The sequence below is a fragment of the Chenopodium quinoa genome, unplaced genomic scaffold (assembly GCF_001683475.1).
Source record: "Chenopodium quinoa cultivar QQ74 unplaced genomic scaffold, ASM168347v1, whole genome shotgun sequence".
NCBI classification, from domain to species: domain Eukaryota; kingdom Viridiplantae; phylum Streptophyta; class Magnoliopsida; order Caryophyllales; family Amaranthaceae; genus Chenopodium; species Chenopodium quinoa.
This window is the reverse complement of record NW_018742899.1, coordinates 1,438,002-1,456,449: the sequence shown is the minus strand read 5'-3', so window position 1 is coordinate 1,456,449 and position 18,448 is coordinate 1,438,002. Positions and strand designations below refer to the sequence as shown.

Below are 18,448 nucleotides of genomic sequence, written 5' to 3'. Positions count from 1 at the left end.
CGATAATCGAGGGTGTGAGACGTCGGAGGTCTTGCATGCGGGGCTTGAAGTTTTCCAAGTCTAAGCTCGATTAGTGAGCGAAGCACGCGTCAAGGGTGAGCTTCTTTCTCTCTCTTCTCTTTATGTGTTTGTGTTTTATTTATTTGCATTCTATTTTGTTATGTTGTAATTATTATGCATGCGATTCGATTTTCGAGTTTTGTTTCCGCACGGTGTTGGACACCGCAAAACCCAACAATAGTTGGGATTGTTAAAGTGTATTTTTTCAATAAATTATCCAAATCGTACTACGCTTTCTTGATTCAATATATAAGTTGGAGCTTTAATAGCTTTAAAAGCTATTTAACCTTAATTATAAATTGAAATGCACCTAATGTTGATATTCATATATACTTTTCACAATAATAATAATAATAATAATAATTATAATAATAATAATAATAATAATTATAATAATAAAAATAATAAATAAATAATATTTAGACAAAAATAATTAGCTAAAACGACTTTTTTTTTTTCTCCTGATAGAGTGAAATTTTGATCTTAAAACTTCATTATATTCATCAATAATTATCAACAAAGAACAATTTATCCTAGAAACCTATTACGTATCGTACTTAATTTATCAAAATTATATCAGTCAAATCTATACAAAAAAATTCAAATTAGATTAGATTAAAATTTTAAATTCTCATTTGCTTATTATAGAGAATGAAATATTTTTAATTGCAACTTTAAAAAATATATAATAATTATATTGCCAAAAAATACACATTGAGTCATATGGTCCATATCTAACGAAATCTCATTTAATAATGTTTTTCTTATACGTTAATATATAAAATACAGTTAAACATTATTTAGACCAATACATCTTACTATTTCTTAATGAAATCAAATCAAACATATTAATTCATGTGAAGAGAATAAGTTCTAATTATGCAAGATACGAAAGATAGCATACTCACATCCACATGTAAGGAATAATCCTCCAACACATCATCCTAATTCTTTGTCAAAGTAAACCATGTAAGATGTAACCATCCCAAAACCAAGAGAAACCAACCCTTATGGCTTATAGTTATAGGGGACCCACCCCTAATAACGTGGTTCTTTTGTAGTCGGACCACTTTGGATGATTATATTTGAAGTAAAACCCTTCAATAAGAAAGCAAATTGGCAAATCATATAAACCATCCATTATTGTTATACTCCACATTATTATTATTATTATTATTATTCTCAAAAATATTAGAAAGAAGAAGAATAATATAAGGTGGAAAGATGGTTGTTTTCCACTTTATTTTCACTACCGCCAACCATGTGAACTTAGAGCTTTTGAAGCTTAAGTTACACACAAACATTCTCAAAAGTAATAATAATGCAAGTTACACACCCAAGTAAGTAAGCATATCTATCTTCCTTTTTAGCAACCCTCCTTTTTTTTCACTCACTTTTCTTCTGTTTTTGGCAGACCACCCACATGTTACTGGCTAACATAACCTATCCAAATCAAACTAAAGTCTTCACATAATTATTCAGAGTGGTCCATTGAATTACAAATTATTTCATCTTTCTTATACTTCATCCATTTCAGATTAATTGCAATATTTAAACTTTGCGTTTGTCAAATAAGTCAATATGCAATCTTAAATATGGGATAGTTAAGGATATATCTGTTTCATTTTATTTTAACTTATTTTTGTTTGAATTTCAGACAAATTATTCAGAAAAAATGGATTTAGATAATTTCATATGCAAAAGTCCCAAAAAATAAAATCGGACAAAATAATAATTTAGAAAAAATAAGTTTAAATTAATTTCGATTGTGTATTGTCAGACAAATAAGTTGAATCAAACATAGCCTAACAAAAAAATACATAGGTATGTAGTGGTATGTATGAATTACTTATAAGGTATGGTTACTTAAGCTGAATGTGCTTTCTGCATTTAATTGGTAACAAAGACGTTATTTGGGCTTTGGGGACCAAGAAGGTGAGGTGTAATGCAAGTATGCAACAGCCGTTGATATGTAGGTAGCAATGTGGAATTTATGCAACAATTTGGTATTCATGGTGAATGTATTATTAATGTCTTTGTTATAAATCGACGATTTTTGTACAAGATCAATTCAAAGTCAAATATTCATTCATGGCAATGTATATAATAAGACAAACTTCAATTAATATACATTTTGTTATGTGTGTCTATATATAATGGCAACTAGTATTTAGACCGGAAGATATCTAGATTAACATAATAATAATAATAACGGTTAGTTACTTATTCTTATGTATTTTTCTTTAAAATAAGAAGAATTGTATTATCGGTCTAGAACCTCTCACAAAAAGAATCAGTTATTAAATTTTTTTGGTTCGCTCTCGTCCAAACCCAACAAAAACCAGTTTTAGACCTAAACATTTATATTAAAATCATATACTTTAATATGATTAAATTTTACTTTCAATGTGTAAAAAATATTTTAATTTTATGAGCTACTTCATATTAAACCTTCAAATTAATTAGGCAATAAATAATTATTTTCTTTTACACGTACGAAGTATAAATAATTCATCTCATCAAATTTAAAAAATTAAATAAAATTTCTAAAACCTATCGAGTTCGAGTATGGATCGATTTTATTGGTTTGGTTATAGCACAGCCGGTCCGAACTACAGATCTTGCATTTAATTTTTCGGTCTGAGTCCGTTTTCGGTCTTGGATCGGTGAATTGATTTGTCTTGCCTAGCCACGTTCTTTCATTCATGCATGCCCATATTAATGGACTGTCTAGAGTTTTAGGTGTTAAAACTTGCGTATTGTTTGGACTAGGCTAATCCCATCATGCATGCAGCATGCCCATATAAATGGACTGTCTGAGATGCTGGAGTTCTGGACCGGTCCAATTCAACTTTTATTGCAAGTCTTAAAACAATTGTTATTACGAGCAGCAACTCTAGCAACTACTCCCTACTCCCTACATTTCTTATTTTTTAGTCCTATTGCCAAAACATAAATTTTTATTAGTTTATAAGACATAATGTAGTCATGTGAAATCTTGTTAGATTTATCACATTGTATATTTTTTTTTAATTTTTTTTACGCGTATGAAAATGAAGGTATATATATATTTTAAGATGCGTGTTAAAGACCGCGAAATCAAATAGGGAAAAAAATAGGGATAGCGAGAATGACGACAAAAGGATAAAATAAAAAAGGGAGTAATTGTTTATTGCCTCATTCAATCTTCCTCCTCTTTTCTTTTTTTTTTCCTCAAATACATGCACATAATTAGTTAATGTCACCCATATTCCATAACTTAAGATCCTAATTAAGTAAGAAAATTAGATTTTTCTCCACTACATTAAAGGGTAATTCACTATTTATTGGACATTATGTGAAAAAAAAAAAACCCTATTAAATATAATGAGATATATATAGTTTGGTAATAATAGGATTAATATTAATATTAAATTTGGCAAAAGTTTAGTAAATAGTAATTTAAAGTAATAAATACACTTCATAATAAAAATCAGTAATATATGTTTTAATTTGTTAAATTAATTTGACTAAGAGAGCGAGGGACAGCTCAAGTAGTTAGAGCTTCCCTCTCGATTCCAGTAAATAAATACCGTGATAAAGTATGTATTGCAACTATTAAACAAACAGAGGAAGTTTATTCAAAAAAAGAAACGGAGAAAGTATGATAGAGTATAAAACATACTGTGAGCCTCAATCATCGGCTTAGTTTATCGAGTATTCCCTCACCCGTGAATTGGCATTCCGAAACCTATAAAACAAGAGGAAACCCCCCTCACCCGCGAATTAGAATTAGAAATACAAAAGATCGATGAAGAGAGATAGAGAGGAAGAGAGAGATACATCAATGGCGGCAAAACATAATGAAATCGCCATTGACAAGGGTAACAACAGAAATTGCACTATCCATGAATCCTATCCCAATAAAACGAAGAGAAAATTCATGCAGAAATATTAACATCGAGGCCCCTTTTTCCAATCGGATCCCGATGAACCTGCCGGAACTGCTGGCTCCGACGAAATTTTCCGGCGAGATTTCTCGGCGCCGACGGGCGAGGATAAGATGGACAAGACTATTCTTCCTAAAGTTATGCAGGTTAAGAATTTTGGCCGACTTGGCAGGACTAAGTGGACTCACCTTGTTAACGAGGACACTTCTGATTTCAACTCCCCGTAGTTACTCTCACTTTCTTTAATTTTTTCTGCTTTTCTAAATTTTTTGAATTGATTATTTTTGTTGTTTTATGGCTTTGATTATTGTGAATTTGTGAAATTAGGGTTTGAGTGGATGTTGTGGATGATTAGAGGGTTAAAAACTGACTTGACTAGACCCGACCTAACCTAAAGTCCGGTTTATTAGAAATTCGATTTGCTTGGTTATAATGATTTAACAACCCAACTGACCTAATGACCCGAATTGATGACACCTATTGCCTACATGCATGATGTAATTGTGGCTTTGTGAGCTCTCCTTTTTGCAATGGTTGATGGTCTGCTAGTTATTAGTTTTCCCGTGAGCAAAAGATGAATTGATTGTTTAGCATATGGTAGTCGAACTTATATTAGTAAAACAAATTACAATTAGTGAGCTGTATTTTAAAGCAGCATTGTCCGATGTGAATGTTATGTTTGCTAGTTTAAATTACAGTATTTCAATACTGTGCTTTAAATTGTACGGTATTTGTTACTCTGTACTTCATAATTGAAAGGGTTAAATTGTTACCGATAAAAGTGTTGTGACTTATATTACAGTACACAATTTTATTTTTTTTCTTAAACGTCACATATCTTATTATTTGAGTATGAAGTAAATCGCTTATCTTGCTATGCCAAAGATGGTCAAAGTGATACAGATCATACAACTATTAGATTGTCTTTTGGAAAAGGCGTAGCAATATCCGTAATACTCCGTAAATAATGAGAGATTTAGATGGTGTAATTTCATGTGAAAACTGTTTTATGCATGTAGAGAGTAATTAGTTTGTAGGGTTATGACTGAAGTGCATTAGCTTGTGAATGTATGTATATGTTGTCTATCATTTCATTCATGGTGTTATCTTTTATATTCTATTGCAGGCTGTCTTACAACCGTCCTCTCTCCATGAGACACAATGCATGAATGGGTGGCATGGACAAGCCGATATCAAGGCCTAAAGGCAACAAGAAGTTGAAGGATTGGGAATACTGAATTACTCTTCTTCGGGTTAGCAAATCCTTTCTTCTTAATTTCTTATGTACAGCCAGCCTAAGCAGCAGTTAGTTGCGCAGTGTGATAAAGGAGCTCAACAACATTGTCCTGAGTGACAGTTCTGTTTGTATCACAATTTTCTTATTGTTAGAATGCACCCTTTCTGTACTCTTCTATGTGCCGGATGTTTTATCTGTCACTTGATATCATGTTTAGTTTTACTTAAAGGGATGACATTCACAGCTTAAGCTTGTACTTTTTTCTGTGAGCTACGAAATAGCATCACCAGGACCTTATGCCGAAACTGTTAAGGTGATTTTTTTTGGAGCACCTAAATGACATGACTTACATGAACTATTGCTGCTACAGCTTATCTGATATAAGGTTGATATATCTGAACACCTTGAAGCCATTAATATAGCGATCATACTCCATTAGTCGTCATGAAGAATTTTTTTAGCATGTTCCTAAGGGATCACCATATAACTATGAAGCTTAGGCTTGAATTATTAGTTGAGGAGTGCATAAGTAAAGTCAAAAGTCAAATTGTGTCAATTAAAAAAATTAGATGAAGAATATGGCTTATCGAAAAAACAAGACATGTTAATTTGTGATAATTATAAAATTAGAAATCACAAATTCCTTAAGTGATTGTGAGTATAAAATACAAGCATTGAAACACATGAATGGCTGCTAATATCCAAACCTTTAATCCCCGACAATTTTATCATTTTATGGCATCAGTTCACCACAGTTGGGCTATCACAGTGCGAATATTGGATTCAGATTGGGTCTGGTAGAGTCGGGTGATTGAATTAGTTCAAATTTCGTCAGGTTGTTCTCGGATCGGAACATTTTTACCTTTCTATCTTGAAGAGCTCATTACGCCAATTTCCCAAACAAGTTGGCAGAGATGCTTCCTGATTCCTGAAACTGATATCAAGCATTTTATAACTTCCAAACTTCGCAGGAATAACAGAACAAAACTACATTTTAAATAAACAAGATATTATAAAAGCTGAACTAATCCTGTAAACTATGGGGCTTAAATTGTAAATTTTGTTAAAATTTGCAGAGGACATAAAGATTGCCCAATTAATCCTGGGATTCCTAGTATAGGAAGTGACAAACAACCTTTTATCATTCAAAATAAATATGGAGTATAATATACACAAAGATGTACATAAAAAGGAACCATCGGTAGAGGACTTGTTTTGGCACTCCACCAAAATCTATACTCCTCTGATAGCTACCAGTAGTAGTACGAGCAAAATGGGAGATGCGAGAAAGACAACATACAAAGCAGCTTGATTAAAAGTATCATCTTTCTCTTCAGCACTACCCAGAGTATAATCTACTTTGTCCTCAACAAAAGCTTCGAAATAGCTCTGGTATCCAGTGTTCTTGGGTGGTGCAGTTGATTTAGTAACTTTCAACATTTCCATGGCCTGCCATATTAACAACATATAAGCTGCTTTAGTCCCCAAAATGTATGCCACACTTCTATATAAGAAGAATTAACTTCAACTTAAGAAAGATGTGCTCAAATCAAATTTGTAAGCTTTGTGGATTAGCCTACACCCACTGAACATGTAAATTACTTGATGCGAATGAGACAACAAAAGAAGCAAAGTAGGGAGTTGCCAATGAATTTTATAGGAAAATTCATAAAATTTGTTGGATTCTATGAAGGGACATACCAAAGGAACCAATCTAACAAATGTTTCTACGTTTGGTCATTGCATATACAAAGTATATAACTTCATATCGAACATGAATCAAAGCGGATTCAGGGGTGAGTACAGACAAGGCCAAAAGAGCTTATATACGCCATTAAGAGACTCTATTTGATTCAATGTCACACAATTACTCTATCTTAATTTGATTAACTTTCTTCCCACTACTAAAACTTTGGGTCCTACATAGGTACACTCTCTCTTATTGACTAGATCTAGTTATTGAGTAGGGTAGCCTAGTGATAATAGGGTTAGGGCCAAGCTCAAAGGGCTTTTAATGGACAGGGCCCTTATTGGGTAAGGGTCAATATAGGGCCAAAATGTTTTTCTAATTTAATGGATAAAGAAAAAAGATAATGTAAAAATAATTACATACATAAATTTGTATTCATATATACTTAATAATGGCTTCGTTTAATATTTATTTTAATTGATATTATTGGTATCGATCCGCTATTGACCCACGACCCGCATTAGCCCAACCTGCTATCGACCCTAAAAAAAATGTGACCCTCTTTGACTCCACCTGCAATCGACCCTGACCCGACCCGCCCAATAACCAGGTCTATTTTTCGCTAAAGGTATCTCATCATCTCCCAGCACATCCACAAAATTTATTTAATTTTTTTTTAAAACAAAATTTTTTTTGGAAATAACATCCAATAATCAAACTTATTTTCTCAACCTAAGTGCCATAATAAATGGGCCACACTAAATTGGGACGGGAGGAATATAATGCTATAATAATGAGACTAATGACAACATACAATTTACCTAATTTATAATGCTAATCAACACAAATTACTACACAAGGTTGGCTTCTTAATTCACACAAAAAGATTTAATGATGATGGCCACTTCATTAAATTATAAACATTGTATACATCCTAAACCAATTGTTTAGGTATTTAAACGGGGATAGGAAGAAGCACAATAGCAGATGCAAAGCATAATACATAGAGTGTATGGTAACAAAGCGTGCATGATAATATATAAAGCAACAATACAGAAGTAAACAAATTATATGAACAAGCTTATTAGTATAGAAACCTACATCATAAAGAACGGTTATCCAAACATTGCTTGCAAATGTGTATGGTGCTTGTTTAGGGTTCAAAATTGGACGACGACATGGGAAACGAGGGTTTTCTTACACTCCAAGGATGTTGAAAAACACAACCCCTATTCATAGAGAAAAGGGGTAAATTAGAGTAGAAAGAGTTCGAAAAGGGTTGTGTCGTGCATGCATGTTGCATTAAGGCCATTGTGGCAATAGCCTCCCTTGGATGGAAGGCTCCGTAGCAGTAGGTCCTTGCATTGTGCATATCGGATCCCGCCTTACAGAAAATCCAGGTCTAAGTCATCCTGCACCCCTAATTAGGCCTTATAATTGAGTTGATGCATGATATGGGTATTTTTTTATGGTATGAACTAATTATAAATTAATTTCTTGGCAAATTTTCGAAATCTTTAACTGATTCAAGGAGACAAACATTTAGGTGTCTGTAACTGGGCAAATCGGTTTTCCAGGATAGAAAACAAACCAAACATAGACTAAGAATCTAAAAGGCATGTTTCAGTGAGACAAAAATTTCATCATTACTCAGAGTGCGAATCAAAAACATCGCTTACGAGATTAACCAATATTTTTAGCTGATGATGATACATATTTTAGAAAATACAGTGCATCACGAAGGAACATCATAGAAATGCTAGTATGCTACTCACCTTGAAGCTAAATACAAATTGTCTTGCCTTCTTGCTAATGTCGGCAGTAGGGTGTGACTGAAGCTTCTCATACATAGCTCGAGCTTCTTCTGTCCTGCAGAAAAAGCCCGAAATACAAGAAAGATTATCACCGTTTTGAGGCTTTGGAAGTTAGCAACATAAATAATTGGTTCCTAGACGCTTCATACAATGAGGCTTGCAGCCAAGTCCATGAATATATTTGCGTCTTAATTTATAATAAAGATTTTGAAGTTTTCACATCTACAATAGCAGTAAATAACCTGTAGAAGTGTAATTCCCTGTGAGGAGATCTCGAGTTAGAAAACTGTAGGGTGTAAATTGAATGAAAAGTTCAAGTAAATAGATCTACGTGGAAATGTAGAATAGCCTATAATCATATCCTGTTCTCCAAAATTGTTTTCCATTATGGGTGTTGTAGTTGTAAACATGTATAATCCTCCCTTTTAAGCACGTTTGTGTATTTGCCCATTAAGTAGAAAATAAAATCTCCCTCATGAATAAAGGTGCAAACACCTTCACATAAACCATAAGCTTTTAAAATAGCCTAGTTTAGAGGTTTCTCCCTGAACATGTCCTCAATGATACAAAGGTCAAGTGGAAATCCTATGATATAGCAATAGGCTACCAAAATGAAACATTTTTTCCATCATCCAAATAATATATTACCCCCCTCGGGGATTTTTTAAGTGTTACACTTAGACTAGCATGTAGTTTTAGGTAAATTAAATAAAAAGATGTAAGTGGAGTAGTTGGAGTATTATAAAATTAGAAGAAAAGATAATGGGTTTAATAATTTATTGAAAAGTAAGGGATATGAGAGGGGAAAGAATTTATAAAATAGTAGTGGGCATGAGTGGGGAGCTGGGGACCAAGGGAGGATAGAGATACATATTAAAATGGAGTAGTTTGCCAAAAATGGAAGTATAATACTTAAATAAAAACGGCTGCATTTGGTAAGTGTAAGATACAAATGTGAAGTTATGAACCCAACAAAAGAAATGATAATCATCCAATGAAAAGAAGGGGAGTTTTAGTTTAAGGCCCTGCATTATATTCTCTGTCTTTACCAAGTATGCTTTGAGCATCTATTCTTTCCCTCCAATATAGTTTAAGACCCTGGATTATATTCTCTGTCTTTACCAAGTATGCATTGAGCATCTAGTCTTTCCCTCCAATGTAACTAAAATGCAATCTTTCAGCTCATCTTTAAAGTTCATTTTTCCTTTTGATGCAAGCAGGCAATGACAATGAAAATTTACTAATAAGCACAAAAAGAGCACCATGGTAAGGCATTTCATGGAGGATCTTCCAAACTATACTACTCAACCACACCAAAAATGTTTTGCTAAGGCACATGAGCTGAATGCTTGTCAAACATGCTGCAATAAAATCATGGAATCGGTACAGTATAATGTGACATCCTAGAAATGCTTCATCAATTATAATGCAATATTATGAAATCAAAAGTATTAATGGTCATGAACCAGAACTATCATGAGTACCTAAGACAGCTATTATATGAATGAATCATAAATGCTACCAAGTAACAGATCTCATGACCTGCAAGAGCATACCTACGAAGTGAATCTTGACAAATTGACCATTGTAGAGCAGCCAAACCATGAAGCTTAGTCTGCAAACAATCAATCAGCAAATATAAATAAAGAGGTTAAAATAACATGAGTTATGTAGCAAGTATTCTAGTTTTCACGAAAGCTTAGTTGGTTACCGGAATTGAACAATAACCCTTATATTTGCTCATGAAAACAATACCTTTATAAAAAAAAAAAAAAAAAATCCTTTTAATCCACCATTAATGGTCCTTCTTTTAAAGTAATTCTGCTTTGACAGTGTCAACGAGGTAAGCGGTAGTATTTACTGATTCTTCACAATCCATTTGCTTGGATAGCTAGCTTCCCTAATGCCACCACACCTACCCTTCATTATTGGATACAATGGTTGCTAAGGCATTTCTCTGACTTAAACCAGTGCTCAAAGGATGGAGTAATAAGATTTGTAGTTCAATTTTTTTTCCCTTTCTATCCTAGAACATCAGCTCTACTCTTCTAAGGTATCTACATCTTTGGCCATCAATACAAATTTTGTGTTCATTTTTTGGGGAGGAAGAGGGGGGGGGGGGAGTGGTAAAATTACTAATTTTGGTCCAGCAACAACATAGCATGATCTTCCATTAAAGGCAAACTAAAAAAAAAGCCCAATTTGTTACATCCAAACAGTGACTCAAATGAGTTATACACTTTAGTAATTAGGCATAAATAAAACCCCCAAAGATGAAGGAGTAACCAGAATGGATGAAATGCAAACTGCTTATATATAAGTAATTAAGTAAATACTTCGTATATTAAAACGTACCTGGAAAGGCAGCTTATCCATAACTATTTGATAGTATGGTAATGCCTCCTTCAGCCTTCCTACATCCATTAAGGAGTCTCCATCTTTCAATGCCTAAAAGACTATATCATTGAATTAGAGTATAGGAAAAAAAAAAAAAAAAAAAAAAACAAGAAAATCACTGTCATTCTTTAATAAAGCCAGCTTGGCAAAAGAAATAAAAAACAAAAGAAATTAGTTGATTGAAATGAACCACAATCAGAAGACTTCCTCATTCATTCAAGAAGCCAAATCAGTAATAATAATTAACCTACTGCACAAATAGCTTTCTGCGTTTCTCAATTATTGCAACAGATACCATTTTGCGGATGTTTCATATACTTATAGTACTTGCAACATTTCGGTAAGTTTTTTTATGTGATTTTCAAGTTTCCTCATAATTCAACTATCATCGTGTCAAATTTTCACAACCTCCATGTTCATTGGTGGTGTTAGTTTTCAACAAGGTACAATTTTTTTTTAAAATTAAAAAATAAAAAATAAATTATAAAAAATAAAAAAAATAAAAAACATTTATCAAACTTCTTCTCTCTTGATCTTCTGGTGTTAGCTTCCTCTTGTCTTTGTTCTTTGTCAGTGAATCAATCATTTTCACGCCATTTACTTGATGACTTCAGCTAATGTTTTGCAGACTTGTCTCTTATAATTTTCTTCTGGTGACCCCCAAATAAGTTTTTCCTTTTTCTAGGCTTCAATAGTTGCTGCATTTTGGGGTACTCTTAAACACTTTTATTTATTTGTTACTTATAATCAAACCATTTTCATCTTCTAAGTACTTTTGTTTTTCTAGCTTCTCATTATTATTTAACATTGAGATGTTGAATTTGTTGTTTTAGTATCAATTACTATAGTTTGCTGCAATTGCATTAATTATTTGTAAACTGTTTCTTTAGTGGGGAACTGGAATGTGGTTGTCATGAAAATTGTGAGCTATATTTTGTTTATTTATTGCATCAATGGAGGCTGTGAGGTCTCTAGTATGATCAAGAAGTAGGTGGGAGTAGCCATCGTGAAGATGAACAGGTGGTGGGGGATGGTGGATTGGAGTAGCCATCGCGAGAGCACAACTGCAGAAAAAAGAGGGGGGGTACAAGAGGGTGTGACGATTGCAGCGGCTGGGTTAGGTAAGCAAGACAGTGGTTGTAGTATGGCTAGGTTGGGATAAGTGGTGGAAGCACTTCTAGCATGATGAGATTGGGGTAGGTGTGTTATAACTTGAGGGGTAATAACGTCCTTCTCACCTTATTTCTCCACTTCCTTGTTTTGCGTGCCATTTCTCAAATTTGCAAGAATTAAGAAATAAAGCCTATAAATGTAGTATAACAGAACAAGGTTACTAATACCTTTCAAAGGAGGATTTTTCCTTTGAAGTCCTAGCATTAGATACTATATCAATTTCCAAAAATATGATTGGTAAAAAATAATATAATATTAGTGCATGACTAAAGAAGGAGTAAAGAGCACAACTACTCCCTAAACTTAGCCAAAAGTTGCAGTTAGCTCACTGAACTTTTAAAAGTTGCAAGTTACTCACTGTAACCTCTTGTGACCTTCATTTACAGGTTAATTGGTAGAGCTCCCTAAACTTTCTGACATAAAAATCAGCAACTCCCTAAACTTTCTGACATAAAAGTTAGTGCACACCCTAAACTTTCCTATAACTCCCTAAACTTCCTCACATGATTTTTTATTAACTAGCCATTACAAAAATACTGATAATAATAGTAATAATAATAATAATAATTAAAAATCGATATTATATAAAAAGAAATTAACAACAGCTATATATATATTCCAATGCATTTTCGATACTCTGTTATTATTTTGTAAAATAGAAAGTGAAGAAAGCTCCCACAAAAAAAAAAAAAAAAAAAAAAAAAAAAAAAAAGGAATTATTCTGTAAAAATGAAAAAAAAAAAATGGCTACTATAGCAAAGTCCTTTTTTTTTTTTTTTTTAAATAAATAGCTAATTCTAGTTTTTCTTCCTTTAATAATTATTTTCAGTCTGCTTTAGCTCTTGTCAAAAAAAAAAAAACCTTAATATGTAATACATAGTAGTGACAAAACATTAAAACAACGGATCTTTTACCAAAATGGCTAATTTAATAAAAATATTTACCAAAACGGCTATTTATATAATTTAATTCCATAACTAGCTAAAATATTGATTTTGAAGCAAAGTTATTTATTTATTTGTTTATTCATCTCCTTTGAATTGGTTTAGTTCAATTTTTTTGGTTTTTTATTTATATTTTTGGTTTTTTTTTTTAAATTTTGAGTTTTTGGGCTTTTTAATTAGAAAATTTTATAGCCACGTACTAATATAAGTAAACAACCACTATTAAGCAACCCTAATTTCAACATCACAAAAAATTCTAAACTTTTTTCTAGATCATGATCGTATCACAAAAAATTGGAATTTTAAGTAGATTTTTTTTATCAATGCATGCAATTGCAAATTCATACGATGATGAGGGAATTTTTTTTTTGAAGGAGAGGATAAGGGATTTTTAGCACTATGTTCTCTGCTAAAGTATGCTAATTATAAAAGTTTAATGTGTATAATAAATCAAACATTCAAACTAATTACTATGTGATATATAATGGCACACAATGAATATGCTCATCTTGTTCGAAGAACAATCTGTGATTCCTGATTGTTTGATTTGGTAAGTCATTATTTCTACTCTGATGTTAATGTATATGGATCTTCTAATAAAAAAACAAAAAAAAAAAAAAAAAAAAAAAAAAAAAAAAACGAACCAAACTAGTGCAAAGGAAAAACTAAAGAAATATATAATTTCCTTCCAAGTCAAAAATTTAGTTAGTTTTTTTAAAGTTCCCATTGCCTTACAATTGTATGATTAGATTGTTAAACTAAAAAATATAAAAAAAAAATACTAAAGTTTAGGGAGTTTACCTATTAGAACAATAGTTTAGGCAAAGTTTAGGGAGTTAACCTGCTATATCAGGTTACTACCTGAAAAATGACCTCCAGCCTTCTGAGTAGTGAGTAACTTACAACTTTAAGAGTTTAGTGAGTAAAGTGAAACTTTTTGCTAAGTTTAGGGAGTAGTTGTATGCTTTACTCACTAAAGAAGTGATGGAAAAACCCAGTACAATTAGCTTGTTATACTCATGCTAAAGAAGACTTTCTGTTTTTAACTTGGGATCCACATTTATCACTAAGCATACCTTCTCACTTTCTGCTTTTAGCTTGGGATCCATATTTAAGCCCATTTTACGCTTGTAAGCAGCAATTAACTCCCGGGAGCGAGCTTCTTTGGCAGCTCTTTCCTCCAGAGTTTCAAGTTCTTCTCCAGGCTGAATAGTTCTACCACCACCAAACTGTAAAAACATAAATGAACTACATTCTTACTGAACCAACCAAAAAAAAAAAAAAAAAAATCAGAAAATGTGTACTTTGAACAAACATATTCCATGGTGAAGGCATGTAAAGGAAACTGCCATCAGAGACAACAAGGATAATTCAATGACAAAAAAAAAAAGCAACAGTCCAACAGAGAGATCTGTGGTGAATGCTAAATAATAAAAAGAAAAAGAAACATATACACATATGCATCAATAGGATGGTAAGCATAGTCGTAATGTAATTAACAAGTGTTTCATTACAAAAGGAGACTTAGGATTTAGAAATAAGTAAAAATCCTCCCTTCAACAATCAAAGTGGGATTTAAAGAACAATATGGTATTATAGTGTAATAGAGACAGTAGATTAAATAAATTGCATTCATCAATCAAAGTGTACAACAAAATGGGACAAACCAATATAGAATGGTGGACAATATCTTTGGAACAGATGGAATAAGAAAATGTCTACATTCAATAAGTGAAACCATCCCTCGTGGCCACATTACCCTTATTATTACCTTAACTAAGAATTCAAGAAAAGACTTAGCTAATGGTAAGATAGAGGCATAAAATTCAAAAAGATTTTAACATTATTCCTTAAAAAAGAATCCTTAATTCTGATCACTCCTTATACACAAAAATAAGGGGTATAAATCTGTTAAAACCACATGTTAAGAACATGTGAATAGTATCGCATTGAAGAAGAGGGGATGTACTAACCGGTTTATAAGCCTACAGATTTACTACTCCCATTACCAATTGGTTTTGGGATGGAAACTCCTGGGGCTTGTAGGGTGGCCCAACTCTCCTCCTTGATATCTATTTCAACTTCTCTAATTATGAACAAAACATTACAAGACATTGCAATAAACATCATACCGTTTTGGAAATGTTGTTGGGTCTGGGAAACACACCCCACGTAGTAACCTTTGGCTTATAAAGATCAGTGCTTTCTTCTTGTGAGGACGTCTTAGATTCTGAAGACGTCACATTTCCGAATTGGCTGGAATCACCAACAAGAATTTCCACATCGGGCAGCTTATCAATTGGAAAAGGGTCTGCAACTGGGATCAGACCAGCTGGCAGTCCCCTGCTTTTCTTCTTGTCCGCAAAATTTAAGCCGACAAAATCAATATTAGAAATTTTAAGGTCGCCCTTATTTACAGTGTTTGGTTCAATACTTCTATTCCCCAAATTACTAGCACTTCCTCCCTCCAATCCTACAAACAAATCATCCCATGAAGGAATCAATTACACAAGACCATATCATTAACTTACAAATTCTTTCACGAATTCCAGCCCCCATTTAGACCCATCAACAATACTTTGTAGCAAATATATCTTCTCTTTGAAATGATAACCTTTAGTATACCTGTCTGTTTTGAATTTTCCATAGTGCTACTATCAATGTTTCCTTTGTTCTTCTTATACTCTTTGGCTTTTGCCATTGCAATTCTAACTGCTTCTGGAACTTCCTTATCCCCACCTTCTCCATCACCTGAACATCCAAGACCAATACCAAACATAAATTCATAACTCAACCAAATTGGGAGCCTCACAGTTTGGAAACAAAACATAAACAACTCTAAGCATTACCACGCAACAGCTCAATCTCCTCATTACTCTTATCATCACCCAACTTTCCCTTATTCTTATCATACTCTTCAGCATTCTCCGTTGCAAGTCTGACAGCATCAGGGACCACTTTCCTTCTGCCATCTGCGTAGTCTGAAACACTAGCCAATTTTTTCAGCAAAAAAACAATCTCATTTGTTGCAAAATCTCAAACTGTTGAAAAGTCCATACTACCTGGTAAATTTTTACTCTCCGCATTGCTTCTGCCATTGCCCACAACTCCTTTGTTTTTTTGGTACTCTTTCGCCTTCTCCATCGCCCTCCTAACAGCTTCAGGGATCTCCTTTTCTCCATCACCCCCTTCTGAAATCAGACCCACATTATTATTGAATTTCAGCCCTAGACAGTTTCACAGAATTATCAATTGACCATAACTTTTTAAAACATATCACAGGCTCACAGCCTAAACATTTTATCCTTCTTCTGCTTCAAGCAAATACATTTAGCTGCAATGTTTTTGTTTTCACGCTTATCACTGCATAATACAACGGTTAATATATTAAATTGTTAACAAGAAACTTTTTTTTTTATATATATATAATTATATACTCCGGTATGTTAGACGAATCTAACACGACTATGATTTTTCTTAAATATGATTATGAATCACCAAAAATTGCAATAAATAAAATACATGTATAGTACAAAAATAGAACCGTTGCAACTAAATGAAAACGGAGCAAGGATTATATTCCGTAGTACTTTTTAAGTCCACAATGATCCTATACTTTTAACAATTATAACCTAAACCAATCAACTATAGTGAAATTTTAAGGTCTACCACTCTTAGAAATGTAGTAAAGTGTTTGGGATGGTATACAAGACTTACGATCATATCTGGTCTATAACACTACCACATTCTACATTTCTATTCACCAAAGGTACACTCTTCCAAACGATAACATACCATTTATATACTAATCCACAACATATTTTTTGAAAAAAATAAAAATAAAATAAAACAACAACATATTACCTGACAAAATCTCATCTTCTTCAACATTGGTTTTGTTCTGCTGAAACCCACCATTTTCACTTACAATTCCATTAGATTTAGCAACTGGGTATTTGCTAATTTCTTGATTTTTACCCAATAGCAATGATTTCTTATACTCTCTAGCTCTCTCAAGTGCAAGTTTAACTCTGTCTGGTACAGATTCTTCTAAGCTTTCTTCTTCTGGCTCATTCAATTCATCTTTTGAATTTCTAACAATAATAGAAGAGAATTTAAAGGGTTTAAAATTGATAAAGTTGGGGTTTGCGGGGTAAAAAAGATTGGATTTTTTGGTGGGTTGAAAGGTTTTGGTGGAGTGAAGAGAACAAAACCATGAAGATTGACTGAGAGATGACATAATTTGTTGATTAAGATTACTAAATTAAAGGTTTAATATGTTTTCTTGGATATTAATTTGGCCATGAACATCAATGGATTTTGGTATTGTGCTTTGGAAAATACCGGTAATTTGACAAGGATCAAATCCTAAATCCGGATAAATGAACAGTCCAACCAGGTTCACAGATAAAAAGGAAAAAATAATAAAAATTGTACGCCACGTGTGAGTAATTTGGCTTCGTTATTTATCTTACAACAAGTAGCTTTTGAACCCATTCTATGCACGGGTTGCATATAAGTTATTATTAATACTTAGTGCTTGTTTGGTTGGAAGATATTTTCCTTGAAAATGGAAATTATTAGGCAATTGTTAAAATATGTTGTGTTTGGTTAGAAATTTCCAAGGGAAATGTAAATTCCTATATAACATAGAAAATAATTCACCAAGCCCTCCCTAGGTGAGTGAGTTTCTATAATGCATAGAAAGTTATGTCCTAGGAAATACTAATTCCTATGATGTCAACCAAACACATTTTCACAATTTTTATGCAATTAGCAAGGGAAAAAACTTCCCATGACATATGATTTCATGTGGGAATTTATTTCCCATGTTGAACCAAACAAGCACTTAAAATTCACAAATTACTTGAATAATTTTATTTAATCGGCTTTTGACATATTAGAACATTGGCTTACAAAAATGCTTAATAAAATTATCTAACTGTATGGTAGTTAATCAATAATTCGTATTGATTATAGAGAAAGGTAAAGACGAAGGAGGACATGTGTCAAATTCAGTTTGTATTTTTAAATACTCCGGTACTATAGTATAAAAGTATAGATTTTCTTAAATTTTTTTGTTTCAATGATCAAATTTTGTGTTGGCATATTGTTTTATTTTCCCATGATTTTTCATATCGGTCTTCTTATATATGTAAGGGGTCTTGTGATTGGGTAATAATCGAGCAAGGCAAGATTGAACT

The 18,448-nt window shown here is 32.7% G+C and overlaps 1 protein-coding gene across 2 annotated transcripts; it reads right to left on the bottom strand.

Annotated features, from left to right (window-relative positions):
- Positions 1–6,218: 6,218 nt before the first annotated feature.
- On the bottom strand, positions 6,219–17,646 carry LOC110727093. 2 transcript variants are annotated; one of them, XM_021906635.1, is made up of 10 exons: positions 17,109–17,646; positions 16,307–16,432; positions 16,094–16,225; positions 15,870–15,995; positions 15,377–15,717; positions 14,321–14,473; positions 11,086–11,178; positions 10,287–10,345; positions 8,692–8,785; positions 6,219–6,675 (listed from the first exon to the last, which is right to left on the bottom strand). In XM_021906635.1, the coding sequence occupies exons 1-10, from the start codon at positions 17,482–17,484 to the stop codon at positions 6,460–6,462; spliced, it is 1,716 nt and encodes a 571-aa protein (XP_021762327.1). In that variant the 5' UTR covers positions 17,485–17,646; the 3' UTR covers positions 6,219–6,459. The 2 variants fall into 2 exon arrangements, with proteins under 2 accessions (XP_021762327.1, XP_021762326.1); XM_021906634.1 differs by having other exon boundaries at positions 16,307–16,435; positions 17,109–17,645.
- Between the last annotated feature and the right edge of the window lie 802 nt (positions 17,647–18,448).

Coding starts and splice junctions, on each gene's coding strand:
- LOC110727093 (XM_021906634.1), bottom strand. CDS start 17,484: ATGTCATCTCTCAGTCAATCTTCATGGTTTTGTTCTCTTCACTCCACC. Junction 8,786..10,286: donor TGTCAAGATTCACTTCGTAG/GTATGCTCTTGC, acceptor CTTTTTCTGCAG/GACAGAAGAAGCTCGAGCTA. Junction 6,676..8,691: donor AATTTGTATTTAGCTTCAAG/GTGAGTAGCATA, acceptor TTAATATGGCAG/GCCATGGAAATGTTGAAAGT.